Source organism: Parus major, chromosome Z (genome assembly GCF_001522545.3).
Source record: "Parus major isolate Abel chromosome Z, Parus_major1.1, whole genome shotgun sequence".
Taxonomy (NCBI): Eukaryota; Metazoa; Chordata; class Aves; order Passeriformes; family Paridae; genus Parus; species Parus major.
In genome coordinates this window covers 176,795-194,239 of record NC_031799.1, presented here as the reverse complement: position 1 = coordinate 194,239, position 17,445 = coordinate 176,795, and the positions used below count along the sequence as shown (strand labels likewise).

At 43.5% G+C, this 17,445-nt stretch overlaps 1 protein-coding gene across 1 annotated transcript; it reads left to right on the top strand.

Annotated features, from left to right (window-relative positions):
• Positions 1–79: 79 nt before the first annotated feature.
• On the top strand, positions 80–16,750 carry SKA1 (spindle and kinetochore associated complex subunit 1). The gene is made up of 7 exons (XM_015614874.3): positions 80–215; positions 1,123–1,226; positions 1,931–2,055; positions 3,004–3,095; positions 6,757–6,885; positions 11,483–11,652; positions 15,413–16,750. Exons 2-7 carry the CDS (start codon positions 1,127–1,129, stop codon positions 15,559–15,561), a joined length of 765 nt encoding a protein of 254 aa, XP_015470360.1. The 5' UTR covers positions 80–215; positions 1,123–1,126; the 3' UTR covers positions 15,562–16,750.
• The last annotated feature ends 695 nt before the right edge of the window (positions 16,751–17,445 follow it).

Sequence of the window (17,445 nt, the reverse complement as noted above, 5' to 3'; positions counted from 1 at the left end):
CCCGTCCCTCGCGCTCCCCTCAGCGCGCACGCGCCCAACGCCCGCCCGAGCGCGGCGAATTCAAACCGGGGCTGGCACCGGGGCTGGCACCGCGTCCGGAACCGCGTCCGGAACCGCGTCCTCCCTCCTCCGCCGGCTGAGGTTCCTCCTCCTCCCCCCCTCGGCTGGGAGAGTGGGACCGCGACGAAGCCCGGGAAGCGCCGGCGCTGCGCCAGGTAAAACCTGAGGAGAAACGGGCGCTTGGCGCCGGCCGCGGCGGGGAACCTCCGTCCCCTCAGGGTATCCCGATCCCCCTCGGAGTGTCCTGGTTCCGCGCAGGTCTGGAGGGTGGGAAGGCGGCAGGTATCTAAAAACGGATTTCATAAGCGCGGCAGCTGATAGTATTTTTAAGCCAAAAGTGAAATAAAGGCTTTTTGAAAATTTCCAGGTGTGAGCCGCCGGAGGGAGCTGTGTGAGCGCTCAGTGCCGGGCCCCAGTGTTAAATGTGGGCGTTTGTCACGTTGTATAACTTTTTCTTTGAACCAATTCCTGTCTATAATAGGGTCAATAACTCTATTATTATAGTAAATAGTATATAGTATAATTTAGTAATCAATTTATAATGCTCTTTTTAATGCTTCCAGACTTCACTAATAATTCTAACACTTTTTTTTTTGCATAATTATGTTTTTAAAAAAGCACACCTCTAAACATTAATCATCTGATCTCTTCCTGAGACAGCCTTCTAAAGCTGCCTTATATAAGCCAGGTATTTCTTGGCTTAATTCCAACTCCTTTTTATCCTTTATATATTTTTATATTTTATCCTTGATATATTTATATCACATATTATAAGGATGCTTCCAGTCTCATGAGGAATTGCTGCACTGATATCACACTGGATTCTCTACGTACCTCCAGAATTCTGGGAAACTTAGTGGCTTGTCTAGTGCCAGTCACTTTATGCTTCCTTTCCTGTCTTCAATTTAGTAAGATAAAAAATAATTACTCCATTTACTGTTTCATTTATGTTCCCTTTGCTTCTTCAACAGATCAGAGTCCTTTAAAAATTCTGCTTTTGTAGGCAATGTTTGCAACTTGGGTCCTTTTCAATTTCCTGCTTTCACTTTTGTTCCCCCTCAGTGTGATGATGAAGGATATGGGATCCTCAGGCCTGGAAGACTTATGCTCCCACATCAATGAGAAGATTTCAAATATTAAGAAGTGTATCCTATTGAGAGACATAGGTAAAAAAGAGCAACAGTGGGGTTTGGTTTGCACTCCAATCCAAGAAAGACACCGAGGGGCTGGAGCGTGTCCAGGGCAGGGAACGGAGCTGGGGAAGGGGCTGGAGCCCCAGGAGCGGCTGAGGGAGCTGGGAAAGGGGCTCAGCCTGGAGAAAAGGAGGCTCAGGGGGCCCTTGTGGCTCTGCACAACTCCCTGCCAGGAGGGGACAGCCGGGGGGGTCGGGCTGTGCTGCCAGGGAACAGGGACAGGAGGAGAGGGAACGGCCTCAGGCTNGGACAGGAGGAGAGGGAACGGCCTCAGGCTGGGCCAGGGCAGGGACAGGGGGGACAGCAGCAGGAATTTCCCCATGGAAAGGGTGGCCAGGCCTTGGAACTGCCCAGGGCAGTGGAGGAATCCCAATCTCTGGAAGGATTTAAAAGCTGTGTGGTTTTTTGACACTTGGGACACAGTCTTGTGGTGGCCTTGGCAGTGCTCTGAGGAAATAGTTGGACCTGGTCTTAGAGGGCTTTTCCAAACTAAATGATTCCATGAACTCTGTTGGCTCTGCAGAGTACAAGGCTGACAGTTTGGCTTGCTGCTTCTCCTGGATGGATAGGGTGACTGGGGAGCAGGGAGATAGACAATTACTGCTTGTGAAAGGGAGGAATATCAGATTTTGCTTTTTTGTTGGAGACTTTGCAGCTTATTATTCTCTCCTTTACAGGTGAACATGAATCCTGCAAGTCTGTGCTCTGTAAAATACAGCATGAGGTGGTCCTTGTACATGATCTCCTGAATACAATGGAGGCTGAAATTAAACAGCAAGAAAAACTGAAAGATTTGCTGAAAGTAATATTTTTTCTTTTCCTGGTTATAAAACACTGAAAGCTTCAAAGGAATTTTTGATACATGTGTTACGTTTTTTTTTCCTAGATCCTTAGTGATGTTTGGATGCATGTGCCGCATCTCCAAGAGAGACTGGGGCTTGGGATAGGCTTGCTGATGTTCTTTTAAGCAGTCCTCCAGAACAATGAACATTAGAAATTGTATTTTTAGAGGCTTATACAAAGAATCATAGAGTTGTAGAATGGTTTGAGTTGGAAGGGATCTTAAAGCTCATCCATGGGCAGGGACACCTTCCACTGTCCCAGGTTGCTCCAAGCCCCCGTCCAATCTGGTCTTGGACACTTCTCTGGGTAATCTGTGCCAGGGCCTCCCCACCCTTGCAGGGAAGGATTTGTTCTTAATATCTAATCTAAGTCTACCTTCCTTCATCTTAAGGCCTTAAAAGCATGTCTTTGTCACTGGCCTTGAAAACATGTCTTTATCATAATAGATATGGTGATCTGAAGAGTAATTCTGCTTACACGTCTTTGCAATAGCTGCATAAAGTGCTCAATTATAATATTTGTCTGTTATTCCACCGTGTATTTGCACTGCCTTTGTTAAGTCTTTTGTGGAAATGTTGTTTGGGGAATGGAGGTGAGTTCACCATAGTATCTCACCTGCACTACCACCATTCCCCTGGCCAGACCTTGCTGAGGGTGTATTACCTAGGGTTCCTTTTGCCTGCTCAAATTTCTCTGCCATTCTGAGGGCTAAGGCAGGGAAGGATGCTCCTTCCTTTGTATCTTCACCAGTTTCCCTGGGGAAGTTATAGGGTGAGGAGGTACGATGATGGGATGAGAATAAAGGACACCTCTAAATAAAACTGAAAATTAATTTAGTATTGCCCTAATTTTACTTGCTTGATTTTAGTAGGATCAGATTTCTGACATAGTCTCATATTAATTTCAGGAGATCCAGAAGGCTGCCGAGAAAGATCAAAAGGAAGCACAGCACCTCCTTGAACACATTCCACCCTATCTGCCTAAACCAACCCAGAACTGGTATGTGGTACATGAGCCTGGAGGATTTGGGCTGCTCTTGGCAGTGTTCAGTTGCAGAATAATAATAGTAACAACAATAACGATATGCATATTAATATATTAATTTAAAATAACATAATTTTATTATATGTTATATATTAAACTATACTAATATATTGTTATCTTAGTATATTAATATATAAAATATAATATATAATTATAATAATATATTCAGTTGCTCTGCTCCTTTCACTCCACATTGACTGGGAAATTTTGGGAGCCAAAGTTGTTGTGTGTATTGATTCTGGAGTTGGGTCTTGTCCAGGCTTGTGCTAGCACCCCAAAAAGTCTGTCAGGTCAAGTCTTTGAAATACCAAGTTGTTCCAATTGCAGCTTCCATGGGGTAGGTGTGATGTAGTAGAAAGCAAGTGCTTCTCTGAATCTGAGCATCCCTTGCTTTAGAATCACAGACACACTGATTTTATAACTGCAGTGCCTATGGATTAAGGGGTTACTGCCCCAAACTAGAGCTGAAGTTCACCACTGCCCTTGCAAATACAATTAAAAAACAAAAAAACCTCTAACTCAGTCATCTTTCTGTGGGACTTTGAATTGTGTTTGTGGTAGTTTTGTTCTCTTTTCCCTACAGCAATCCTGCATTTATTTCAGCTAGCTTTGACAGCCCCTTGCCTTGGAGAGGGCTGTGGTAAGAAGATTTTCAGAGTCGAGTAGCTCAAGTATGTGAAAATGACAAGTATGTGAAATAACAGCTGTTACTCCAAAGGCTTTTAAGTCATTTCAACTCTGACTGAGTTTCTCATCTCTTTCTCTGGAGCTGGTTTTTTTTCTGGAGTGATGTTAGTGTATGTCAGGTAGGATCACTTGCAGAGTCTTAATATCTGGGGATCCCAGAACTTCTTTCGTACCTCGTAGCTTGTCAGAAGTCAATGCATTAATTTGAATTCAGTTCATCCAATATATGCTCTGAATCTACCAGCTCTGCTTGGTCTGGTTCCTCATGCCAGAGAAGCATCAGTCTCAAAACACAACAGACATATTCCAACAAAATCAAAGGTTAAACACGTGGAAAGAGTGTTCTAGAAGAGAAAAATCAACTGTAATTTTTGTTGGTGTGTAGCAGTATTGTCGTTGGTGTAGGTATTGAAACTGTTCCTAGCTGGTGAAAGGATGGTTTGTGCAGAAGCTTTTTTCTTATTCCCACCCTTTAGACATGAACCCCTCAGCTTAGGAAACAGCCTCTCAAAATGTCTCTAGGGGTGTCTTGTTCCTTTTCAATTTAGAAGTTGCTTTTTGTGTGTGTATAAGAATTTAAGTTTTTCAGAAATTACCACTTAGGTTCTGTCTTCCTGTCAAAACTTACTTTCTTATTGTAGGAAATCCTTTGTCTTAACTTTGTGTTAGCTCCTGAAAATTGTTTAGATGTAAATGAGGCATGTTTGGTGATTGTTCCAGCTCTGACACCAAAAGATTCTTTGGGATGTTGGTTTCCCTTACGATCTTGCCCTGTTTGTGATCAGGAAGTTAATTGTGATATGACTTTAGCCAGTTTTTCCCCTTCTAGAGAGAGCTGTGATGTGTAAAACCAGACAAGGTTTTCTGATAATTTTCTACAGACTGTGCTCAGCCAGCTCACAGCCACTGCTCTGTCAGTGTTAGTTTGTTGTTGGTTTTTCTTGAGTAATAGTACATTGTATGGTGATGCCATTTGTCAAAATACACTTTCTCCTTTTGTCCCCATTTTGTCACTTCTTGGTCTTGTGCAGTGGAGGGTCAAGGTAAGAAGGGACATAATTGTTCAAAACCCACTATAACAGTGTAAATATGTTTTCAGGTCTCTTCCCCAAACCTTCCTCTCCTGGCCTTTCTGTTGCCCTATGCCCCCAGATGTGTGGGGCTGTGAATACTAACGGGCTGTTTACTGATTTTTGTGAGATAATGCAGAAAGCAGAGAAGCATTTGAACGCTGGTGAGACAGGCCCTGAAGTCCCTGGGAAAATGAGAACACCCACACAGAGAAACTGAACGATTCATGGCTTTAGCTATTGTTTCTCTCCTGTTGTATTCTTGGGTTTTCTGTTCTTGTTTACCAGAGGAATGTCACTGAAATAAAAAGCGAGTTCAGTATCTCTCAAGGTCTTTGTATCCCACGTGTTTGTTGAGAGCAGTTTCTCTTTCCACCAGAGCCAGATTTTGTAAACAAGCATCAGTTCTTCCTTTTCATGGTTCAGGTCAGCTGTGAACTGTGTCTGTACCACCTCACTGCAGCACGGCAGGGGCCAGGGAGTGGGCGGGAACACAAAGGAGGGGTGCCTGGGGCTAGGGAATCTTCTAGAAAGGGTTTGTTGCAGTGTGATAGACAGCAGGAGACTGGAGCGTGGGAGGAATGAAGTTTCAAGACGTGAACTTGCTTCCCTTAGTTGTTGTGTTTCTCCTTTCATTCCAAACCCACCTCCACCACCACCCAAAATCCACCTCCCTTCCCTTTCCCTCCTGTTTGCTGACATTCCCTGCTAGCTGCAGCGTGCCAGGATTCCTGTTGTTGTTGTTGTTGTTGCTCAGATGCAAACAGATGTTCTTCAGATGATGACATCTGAGTAAGTTTGGCTGCAGATGTCCCGTGTTTCGGAAGGGCTCTGTGTTGTGTCACCGCGCAGAGCTGCTCCGGTGCCTGTGTCACCTGTGTCACACAGCAGGTGGCACTCGCTGTCCTCTCCACGGCACTTGTGCTCCCCGGGAACGGGACACTGGGCTCGGCGGTGTCACATCAAGTGACACCTCGAATCCTGGCCCTGCGGTCGGCAGATGGGGCACTGCTGTGCCGTTCACTGCTGCGGGACCCCACGTCCCACAAGGATCTCTTGTGGGACAGTCGGATCCACGCAGAGGATCATTTCCGTGTCCAGCTCAGCTCTGTACTGCTAGTTAATTCTGCTGCACATCCCAGTAATGTCCACGTGTTCTGATGACAGTGGATTTGGCCATATGCATCGCCTCTGCTGTCCTGCTGAGGAGCAGCTGGGTGGGTGGCTGGCAGATCCATTGGGGCTTGAGGCTCTAAGCTGAGGGTTTAGAGGAAGGATGAATTTATAAAAATAATGTTCTAATAATCAGGAATAAATCAGGAAATTCTTTGACCTTTTGGATCTTGCCTTAATAAAAAAATTAAAAGTATTTTTAAAACACAGTCTGTTAGGTGGTGTTGAATTTCTTTGCTTCAAAATTTTAATGGATGAGTCAGGCTTCCCAAGATTTGAACCTGTTAAAAAAGAGTAATGAAGTATTTAAAATCTGCCCGTTACAGCTGCAGCTCTGTGCTGTGTTTCATCTGACAAAAAGCCAGGCCTTGTGTTGTGTGAAATGTAATGGTACATTGAATTCTGAGCTGTGCCATGCTGCACTTGGACTGCTTCCAACTCACCTGCTAGCAGCCTCTGTAGCAGAGAAACCAAGAGCTGTGCTGAAGTCAGCTGAAGGATACCATTTGGAACACAGTAGGCTTGTTTTAGTGAGGTTTCTTTTGTGAAATATCATTAATTGTGTTCATCCAGCCTAACAGGCTGAAACTTAGGTCTGTGACTAAGCAGACTTGCTAGTGTTGTGGAATTCTCCTTCCTACTTACCTGCTGTTTATACATTGAATGAATATTCCTTCATTTTACAGCATCACTGTGAAACATGAAGGACAAACAAAGGCTGTTGAACCCAAATCTGCACAGAAACATTCAAAAGAGACAAAAGTCATTAAAGAAGCAGCATTAATAACCGCAGAGGAGTTTGAAAGTGTTCCTGCGTAAGTAAGCGTGGCTTCCCTTGCACCCTGGCATACCAATTTGGGGGGCACACGTGGGTTTGGGAGAGTGACCTCTTGCAGAACTGGGACTGACAGAGATTGAATATTTCATGGGATGAAACATGATAGTAGCTCCAAACAGTTTAAATGCTATGCTAGCAAACCTGAAAATTGAATGGCTAGAGTTAATTTGGCTCTTTTCTATGCTGGTATTGGGAATGAAAACTGATCAGTTAAAACCCAAACCTCTTGCCTCAAAAGTGACTGTAATTATATGAACAGAGATTTATTAGCTAACAGGTGAATCCTGATCTTGTTTTGAGAACTGACATTAAAAAACAAAGAGCCATCATCTCATAAGATGAAGGGTTTGTTTACATATAGAAGGAAAAATGATAAATGCTGTTTCTATTTGACCCAACTATTGGTTTCTGGAAACTTCAGGTCTTGGCTTAACAATCTGTTTCGAGGCAGGAAGAACAGACTTGTTAAAAGCAAAAAAACACTTTGCACAGAAATTCCCAAATTTCTGGATAGAAAGCTGTGGGTGTTTTCCCCTAACATCAGGACCTGATTAGTGGATATCTTTCTCTGAAGTCTGACATATAGGAATAACTCCCTAAATGGCATTTGGGTGGCGTGGGTAAATATTTCTGCAAAAAGACATTTCTTTTGATGCCTAAGGCTGAATTTTTATTGGGATTCTAGATTCACTGTGTTCCCTGACAATACCTGTTTCAATAAGAAATATCTTTTTGAGTCTGTACTTTACTTGAAGCTTTCCAATAATTTTTTATATAGCCTTCAAAATTTTCAGGTGAGTAATACCCATTTTCTTCCTTTATCCTGAATGTTGAGCTAATGATAAAGGACTTACGGTTACTTCTCAGAAGAGCATGCACCTGGTAGTTTTATTCTGCAGAACATCTCAGGTATTGTGTGGATTTACTCCCTTAGGTAGTTCTCTCCTGATAAAATAATGGAGGATAAAGCCGGAGGATGGGAATTTTTGGTCTTTATCTCTGCTGTGGCAAGAGAAATAGACAGACCATTTCAGCTGAATACTGTTTTAACTTCCAGTTAAGGCTATGATCTTCCACATCACGAGACAGGTGGAAGGACACTTGGGGGCATGGTTTAGTGGTGGCCTTGGCATTACTGAGGGAAAGGTTGGACTTGATCATCTCAGACAGCTTTTCCAACCTAAAGGAGTTTATGATAATCCTTGAAAGTGGAAATGGGGACAGAGAGCAGCACATCCTCTTCCATTCATTACAGATTCACAAAACCCTAGAATAAGCTGAGTTGGAAGGCACCCTTGTGGAATTGTTGCAGCTGTGTTGGAAGGCACCCATTACGGAAAGGTTGTGGCTTAGACTGTGCTGGTACAGCTCTAGAAATAATTTAGTTTTATTCAGATGGGAGAAGCATGTTTGTTCTGTGGAAGAAAATTTACATGAATTTACATAGATCTATTAATCTACCAGTATTTCTGTTGCCTGGCAATGTTGTAGTACAAGATTGAGGGAGTACTTGCAATTTCACATACTGATTGACCAAATCGAAGCAGCAAACACTTGTCATACAAATTCCATACAAATTCTCTTACACTGAACGTATTCTCTCAGAAGAATGAGAATTTGGTTCAGGGCCCAGTTCTTCAAGTGAGCACTGGGGCTGGGAGGTGGTCACTGAAAAATTGAGGCTGTTTTCTCTCGCTTTGTGCTGAACATGAAGGAAAATCTATTCCAAACACCATCAGGCTTCAGTGACTTCATAGTCCTAGAACTGGACAGCTGGTATTTAGCAAAGGTACACGCTGTGTTAAGGGGCAGATGTGGAACACCCTGATCAAACAGAACACTTTGCACAATAAAAAACTTGCAAATTATCTTACCCTTCAAATCTGTTGCAGGAAGGTGCTCTTTGGAGGAAGATAAAGGACATTTCACAGTACCTGTCTTTGTTAACTTTTGACTTTGAGGCAAAGGAAAATGCTTGTTTTATTCCGTGTCTAGAATTAATATTGCTTTCTAAAAATCTTACTGCTGAAAGTATTTTAGATTCTGTGCATTTATAGCTCTCAGCTCTCAGAAGATGGTGGCTTGGGAGAATACATGGCTATTTTAGCCTAACCGTTTTTGAGAGAGCAGGGGGTATATCTCTTTTAGAGTGGTATATATGTGATATATTGATGTTATTCTGTTCTCTGAGGAACAGCACTGTGCTCTGGTGGAGCAAAAATGGAAAAAATGCTTTGAAAAAGGGCTTCTGTGGATTAAAGAAAAAAACTGACTGAATTTTTTTTTTTTTTTTTTTTTTTTAATTTTAATGCATTTGGAATAGTGAAGCAGATTTTAAAGTTATTTTAAATCTAAATTAAATGCCTGCATTTGGAACTTCTCAACTTTGTATTTTTATATGATTGTACGTATGGACAGAAATAAATGTCAGCATTAACGGGTTTGCCAGCCATGGTTGGGTAGAAACATGAGAAGGCTGTGGGACAGCTGGAGTTTTTATGATCCTTACTTATGCACAGAATAAAAAACTCCCTTCGGTTTTGACAGAGTTTAAGTTCAGATTAAAGCATCTTGGCTGCCTGAGGGCCTCTCAAAGAGCATTTGGTTTTTGGGTTTAGGCAACCCAGCGCTGCCTCTCTGTTTCAGCCTCAGGATGAGCTGAGGTGCTTCCTTGGCTTTATTAAGTGTGTTCAGTGTCTGTGTGTTGACAGTGGGAGCAGAGGAACTTAAATAAAGGTATTTTATACCTCTGGGCTCAGCCATCCTCGCTCTGCACGCTCCCCTGTGTCGTAGGGAGGCAGAGAGAGCAATAAACAGCAGTTAATGCACAAGGCAAAGCCTTGCTGTGCTCACAGGCTGTGTTTGTGCTGTGGCTGCATCTCAGGGGTGGTAGTGCTGCTTCTTTTACTATGAAAGGTACAGCACTTTCATAACTGCCACATGGCTGCCCCTACAACGCTGAATTAGTCAAATTTTCAATCAAGTCCAAAGCTGGTTGCAAGCAACATTGTGGCTACTAAGTTTCAAACTCAGTTTGGAGGCAGAGCAATTGCTTTGAATTCAGTTTTTGAACGCCTCCTGCCGGCCTGTCTCCCTGGCAGGGGACTGGCTGCTGTTGAAATCTACAGCACTTATTTTGGCAATTTCAGAATGCCTGCCCGAATTCTGGTTTGGAATACTGAACAATTTTGTAATTGATTATCTACTTCTGCTTTTAATTCTTTGTATGTTCTCTAAAGATTGAGCCTGTCTGTTCAGATTAAAACAAGGGAGGAACTTGCTATTCATTGATCTTTTCAGTCTTGCCGTCCCACAGCTTTTAGCCACCTGCTCTACTGACCTAAAGCATTCATTCTTAAAATGAATTGTAACACCTGTGTAATCCCTCATGTCTGCAAACCGATACTGAGTGGAACACAAGCAGCCAGGTTTGGCTTGTGACAATTGAATGAAGGCCACAGGACAATGCAGGTTGCAAGGCTGGCCTGGCTCTTTCAGCCATTCTGGGGAGGAAGGGGTTGTGTTGTATTCAGCTTACTGCTTGTCATTTGAGTTTCAGATTTCATTTTTATATAATGGCTTCTCAGTGTGCAGCACAGTTCCTTTTCCTTGAAGGCATGGCTTTACATCTATAAATACTGAATAGCCTTACTTGCAAATATTCCAGTGTTCTAATATTTCCACATCACTTTGTTCCTTATCTTCCATGCTTCCTGTACCTCTAGGCTGTTATCAACAGACCTTATTCTTCCAATACTAGTGTTATGAAATGCTCTGAGGGTTCAGAAATGGGTGCTGGTGGTGCAGAACCATATCTGCACGGCTCAGTAGGCTGCACATACAGAAGGCAACACAAAACTAGTAGTTCTTCAAAAAACCCCAAATAGTCACAGAATCACTAGGTTGGAAGAGACCTTCAAGATCATTGAGTGTCCAGCCCATGCCCTAACACCTCAACCAAAGCATGGCACCGAGTGCCACATCCAAAACAAAACCAGAAATAAATAAATTTATTTATTTATAATATATAATATATATAATATAATATATCCATGGCAGACACGGATGGGGCTGCTGCGCTCAGGCTCTGCTCCACACACACCACCAGACTTTGGGCAGCCCTGCTGAAATACAAATAGCTGTAACACCAAACACAGGTTGTTTATGGTGATAATATGAACCAAATTATGCTCCTAGGCAAACATTTGATTTCATGCTGTTTTCTGCGAAGTTACTTTATTTTTCTGTTTGTAGTTTTAAGTGGTACGCTATAAAAGCAACCTTTATTCCATTTTGAAAAGTTTTTTACAGTTTAAGCACTGAATGCATTCTGCTTCTTAAATTTAGCTCTCTAATATTTTATCTTTCTGGTTTAGGTTGTCATGGCCTTTTCACTTTTAAGGTTGTTAAACAACCATGGAAATGAACAGAATTAAGTGCTACGTGTATTCATTAACACAAAGCAGGAGAAACTGCCCCTAACTAGGAATGGCTTGTTCAGTTACGGCTGATGAAAGAGAATAAACACAGAACTTTGTGACTTTCTGGTTACTGATTCTTATTTTTATTTGTAGGTATATGAAAGGCCGTATAACATATGATCAGGTTAATGCAGTTGTTCAACAGATAAACAAGGCCGTGGTGGAAAAGTACAAGATCTTGTGTCAGCCTCTGAAGTCTATGAGTTCATCAGCCAGAAATCTCTACCACAGGTTTATAGAAGAAGAAACTAATGATACAAAAGGTAATTTTTTTTTCCTTTGTTAGTACAAAACGCGTAACACTTGGATGTTGCAGCAGAAGTATAAAAATACTGGTCTTCTTTTTTTCAGTATTTTTGACTGAAGAGTTTTCCATAGTGATTGGGTCACTTATTGAATGTTTTCATTGAAAATATGTGCCTTTGATGGTGTGTCATAGCAGAAACTTTGCACAAAGATTTAGTTTGGAATCACTACATGTTCTGGAAACTCTTAGTTTGATAACCAAATCACAGAAATTAGTTCTCAGATCTCAAACTTGATTGGACACGAACTATTAAAAATTTGTTCTGAAGCTGGGAAATCTGGCTGATTGATTGTGCTGCAGTGGCTTTGTGGAAAGGTCTATCTGATAATCTTAAGAAGTTTTCCTCTCTTAAAAGCATAGAGGAAATGAAAACCAAAATACCTTTCTTTCAATTGAAGACCAAGTTGCACTTACAGGTAATTTTTCCAAAAATATGTGGGACAGTAAATCTCTGATATTAAAATCTCCTTTTTGGCATGCCTTTCCTCTTGAGAACAAGTATGTAATTATTCCTGGAGGGGTGCTGCACATGTCAAGCTTGCTGATGTCCTTAGAGTGCCTTCATGTTTCCAAGTCCAGGCATAAAGAGTGGAGCAAACTCTCTTCTGTCTCAGAGAAAAAGAGCTGTCTGACAACACCATGGCACCCTCCTTCCATTTTTGCCCTGGACAGAAAGACAGAATGCTAGAACTTCTGCTCTGAGCCTTCCCTTCCCGCACCTTCCCTTCCCTTCCCTCCCTTTCCAAGTGTGGTGCTAACATCAGTGACATTTGGATTCTAAATGCTGCTTTTCTGCAGGGAAGGAATTCTGATCTGATGGACATGCTGGCACTTTGAGACCAGTAAGATAAACAAAGAATCACAACAGAATGGTTTGGGTTGGAAATGGCCTTCAAGATTAGCCACTTCCATCTCCTGCCACGGCAGGGACAGCTTCCAGTGTCCCAGGCTGCTGCAAGCCCTGTCCAGCCTGGCCTTGGACACTGCAGGGATGCAGGGGCAGCCCCAGCTGCTCTGGGCACCCTGTGCCAGGGCCTGCCCACCCTCCCAGCCAGCAATTCCTTCCCAATATCCCAGCTGGGCCTGCCCNCCCAGCTGGGCCTGCCCTCTGGCACTGGGAAGCCATTGCCTGGGTGCTGTCCCTGCAGGCCTTGTCCCCAGTCCCTGGGCAGCTCTCCTGGAGCCCCTTTAGGCCCTGCCAGGGGCTCTCAGCTCTCCCTGGAGCCTTCTCTTGTGCAGGGGAGCAGCCCCAGCTCTCCCAGCCTGGCTCCAGAGCAGAGGCCTCCTCTGGGCTGGCTCCAGCAGCTCCTTGTCTTTCTCATGCTGGGTCACAGGGCTGGATGCAGGACTCCAGGTGAAATCTCAGTTGTCATACAAAGGTCATTGTTGCAAAGGGGTTTATTAAAAGCATTCTAAGCACATGCAGCTGGATAAATTTGTGTGACTGACTGCTGGTTTGGGCTGTGATGGTTTGGTTTCTCTCTAAGCATGTTTTGCTTCAGTTGAACAGCAGTTTTTATCCATCTGGATTTCTTAAAGTACTGGCATCACCAGTTTAATTTACAGCATATTTTTGGTAGCACTGTTGCTATCCTTGGGACAGTAGTAAAGAGCTTGAGCCCACAGTTGCAGAAAAGAGGCTGAACACAACACTAGAAGTTTCCTCCTGGGCCTGGAGTGCTGCTCTGTCCGAACTGTGATCCACAGTAGTCTTGGCTGCAGTGAAGAAACTATTCTTGAGAAAGCTGCAGCTGGTCAGACAGTTTTCTGTCAGAAAGCTGGAGAGCTAAAGTCCAAAAAACTGAAGTGCTGAACTTCTCTAAGTACCTGAGAGATGATCTTTATTTCTTGTTTATCTTGGGAAGTTCAGTTAGGAAACTAGGACATTCAGCATCTGATAAAGCACGTGTATTTGTGAGGTAAATAGTTTTGTTTAGGTTTTTTTGTGACTAATCCTTTAGAAAGTCTAGAGAAAAGGCCTGGCAGTCTGTCAGATTGTTCTTATCTGGCCAGCACAGAATGATTAAATGTCTTTATCCATTGCATTTTTCAGGATGACGTTCTACATTCATTGATTTGTTTGCTTAAATCTCTCCTGTGAGTGTCTGTGCTTAGGATTCCCCTGGTTCTCAACCTGGGCTGATTGCCAGTGACCTCTTCTCTGATTTCAAGATGAGAGAAGATGCTGCCTGGTTTATCAGGGTGACTTCCAGCCACTCAGGTGATTCAGTGAGCTTAGCTGGTTGTTTAGCACATGGACCAAAACACCACCCTTCACCAGCTCTGATTTCTTCACAATAAAGATCCTGCTATGCTGAGAGTTGCCACTCTGAATTGTGAGCAAATATAAGAAGGAATCTTGTTTTATCAAAATTCAGGACGTTCTGATGCTCCCTCAGATGTAACAGACTGTGAAGGCAGCAGGCAGGTTGTGCCTGGATTCCCAGCACTGTTTGGGTGTATTGGCATTCCTGGAAGTTGTAAATGGTCTCTATCCTACAGTAGTTCTATTTTGAGCAGTAATGCAGTTCTTCCTTCTTTTCCTAGTAAACAGACTTCCTACTTCTCATCTGTATGTGGATTTGGTGGCATTACAAGCTCTGAGATCCCAGTAGAGTTCCTCTCTGGGGAAATATCTCTAGATTCTGACAGTTATTGTCTCTGGAAGATTCTATTCCCTGTGAGACCCATGTGTCACCAACTCTCATGAGAGGCCCAGGCTGTGAGAAAATATGATCTATTCTTTCTCAGCTCTGTCTAAGCAAGATTTTGGGGGACATTACACTTAGATAATTATTGGACTTCAGTTCTTTACCAGCAGCTTCATCTTTCCAGCTTGGATCAGCTATTTCCCAGTGAAACTGGAAGGACCTTATAGGAGGAATAGATGCTCCATCTTTTCTAAGATGTCACTGTCTCTGTGTTAAGGATGAAACAAGGAGGGAGAATGCAATTTTTTTCCAAGATGGAACACCCCTACCCTTGTGTCCTCCTTCTCATTAGACTTGGAAGTGTGGTGCTACACATAATCCAGGAATCATTTAGGTTGGAAAAGGCCTCTAAGATCACAAATTCCATCTGTCAGCTGAGAACCATATTCACCACTAAACCATTCATCGAGGTTTTTTGAACACTTCCAGGGATGGTGACTCCACCACTGCCCTGGGCAGCCTGAATTTTAATGAGAATTTGCTTATGGAAGTAATTAATCAACTACAAGCAGGGGTAGGCTCTCAGCTCTGGTGCAGGACCTCCCTGTGCCATTTTCTTGGAGACGCAGGGACGATGCTGTTGCAAGTGGTTAGCCTTTTCCTGTAATTTTCTTAAGTAATGATGAATTATTCTTTTCCAAATCTGATATAAGTCAAGGCAATGGTGGGCTGCAGAGCTCTGATGCAATCAGGGCTCTGTACTTATGGCAGAGATCTAATTCCAGAATCTGAGTGCCTGCTGGGAGACAGAGCTCATGGAGCGCGGCCTGTGGATGGCGCAGAGTCTGAGCTTCATGGGAAGGCTGGCAATTCTCTTTCTGATGGCAAATTTTAAAAGTAGAACAAAGCTCCCAATATAGTGTGAAGCCATCCTACTGCTGACTGTGGAATTATGAATTGTAGATTGTGGAATTATGAAGAAGAGGCTGTGCTGTCACTTGTGAAATGCTGAGCGTATCCTACAACAGAATCGTTTCTGTAACAAAATCGTTGTTTGTTTTCCAGGAGCATTTTTTATTGTGGAGGCTGATATCAAGGAGTTCACTCAGCTGAAATTGGATAAGCGCTTCCACAGCATCCTCAACATCCTGAGGCACTGCCAGAGAGTGAGAGAGCTGCGCAGCTCGAAGCTCATCCGCTACATCATCTGCTAAGGAGCTCCCCACGTCTGCCTGCCCAGGAGAGAGACCTGTGCTCCTGTCCCCAGACAGCAGCACTGAGGGACAGGGAATGGTTTCAGGCACCTACCCTAAATTAGGAGCGGCATTTGAGTTTTGTTTAGCGAAGTGTGGAGGGGAAGTACCAACCCGAACCAGAAAGGCAACTGGGCATAGGCAGTTAATCACATTTTCTCGTCAGCTCATGAAAGTTCTCTGCACGTTAACACTGCTCCTTTGGTTCTTTTGTGGTTTTGAGTATTGTAGGTTAGGATTTTTCCTTTTTTTTATTCCTTTCTCTAAGAGAATTTTTTCCCATTTGTTGCCTAAGAGATGGGAACGATGGATACTTAAGAGAGACAAAAGATGTGGCAGGGGAAGGGGGGATTGTGGGGTGGGAAGGAAAACAGGTGGAGCTGGGGGGATTTCTCTCGGGAAATGCAGATACCAGAGCCTGGGCTGGAGGTCAGTGGCCAGGCTTGGCCCTGGCATGCTCTTGGGATCGGAGGGGACGCAGGTGGGGGTTTGTGGCCAGACTGCTGCTGCTGCAGAGAGAATTCACTGCACTGTGGAGTTCTGTCCTGGCTGCTTCTCCTCACCGTGAGCGAGCCTCTGCTTGTAAGAGCAGCCATTGAACTGGGCCCTTTCCAACACCCAGCCTCACTGGGATGGACCCTCTCCATCTGCTCGGGGAAACCCAGGACCCTGACCCTGCTCCGGGGGGAGAGAGAGCGTTTCCCGGCTGCTTGCAGGAGCCCGGCTGCTGCTGCCCAGCCCTGCTGTTCCCCACAGCACTTCAGGCTTTTAGCTACCCTGATGGGCAGTGACTGCCCGCAGCCCTGTGGCTGCTGGCAACTCCTGGCACAGCTCCAGAGGCTTTTCCACCCTTGGCTGTCCACCGTGGGTGTGTGCCGGTCTCTGCTGCGTCTCTGCTGCCCTGGATCCTGCTGCAGCCCATCCGCCACCTGAGGCTGGGACTGGGCTCCCGGTTCTGCTCGGTGTCACTGCTGCTTGTCTGCCTTCTTTTACATGTTCTGGTAAAGAACTGTTCTTCTTTCACCCCTCTCTTTGCCTCAAAGCCCTGTAACTTCAAAGTTATAATAATTCAGCAGGAAGTGTGTTATAGATACATTTTATATTGTTGGCTTTTCGCAAATATTAAAATAAATGTTATAAGAATGAGAAATTTTATTTCTGTTATTGATGAAATTTAGAAATAGTGGTATAATACATATATGTTAGGCTATGGCATAGTATTAAAATAAAAACTGTCTTTGTATAACCCAAAAACTGAAGAAAAATAGCTAGAGACTCCTGCATTTGTAAACTCTCTTATCCAGATGAAGACAGCAGTGACCAGAGCTCTGGGGGAGGAATTTATTGCATTTCTGGTATCAGAGAATGTAAATCTCGATGGCACCAAGAGGATTGATCTATTGGGAAGGGGGCAAGAGAAAACTAAACAGAAGAACACCAAAGATCCTAAGAAGAATGTCTGAATATGTATGAGAATTTATGGATATGTAGTAGGGTTCTGTTTTTAAGGGACAATCCTTTTTCACTAAGGTGTGCTCTCTTGGCTGGATGCAGAGACACCCGGCCCTATCTGTATACTTTATTTTTTTCTCCTAATTGCTTTTATTATTAAACTTTTAAATTCTATAAAAATGATGTGCACTTCATTTTTCACAAAGGGGGTAATTTTTCCCAACTTCCTTGGCAGACACCTGTCTTGTTGGAGGCTGTGTTTAAGATTCTGTAGCTACTCAAAGGAAGCATCTAATTTTTCTTTTTTTCAATGCCTCAAACCAATTTCCAGGCTTCCTTTTCTTAATCTTTCTTTTTATACTAATTGTATGTTTTGGAGTTATCTACGTCACT

Bases quoted from the DNA above. Each gene is read 5' to 3' on its own strand.
- SKA1 (XM_015614874.3), top strand. From the start codon at position 1,127: ATGATGAAGGATATGGGATCCTCAGGCCTGGAAGACTTATGCTCCCAC. The intron at 6,886-11,482 runs GTAAGTAAGCGT...TTTTATTTGTAG, and splicing joins GAGTTTGAAAGTGTTCCTGC to GTATATGAAAGGCCGTATAA. The intron at 11,653-15,412 runs GTAATTTTTTTT...TTTGTTTTCCAG, and splicing joins AGAAACTAATGATACAAAAG to GAGCATTTTTTATTGTGGAG.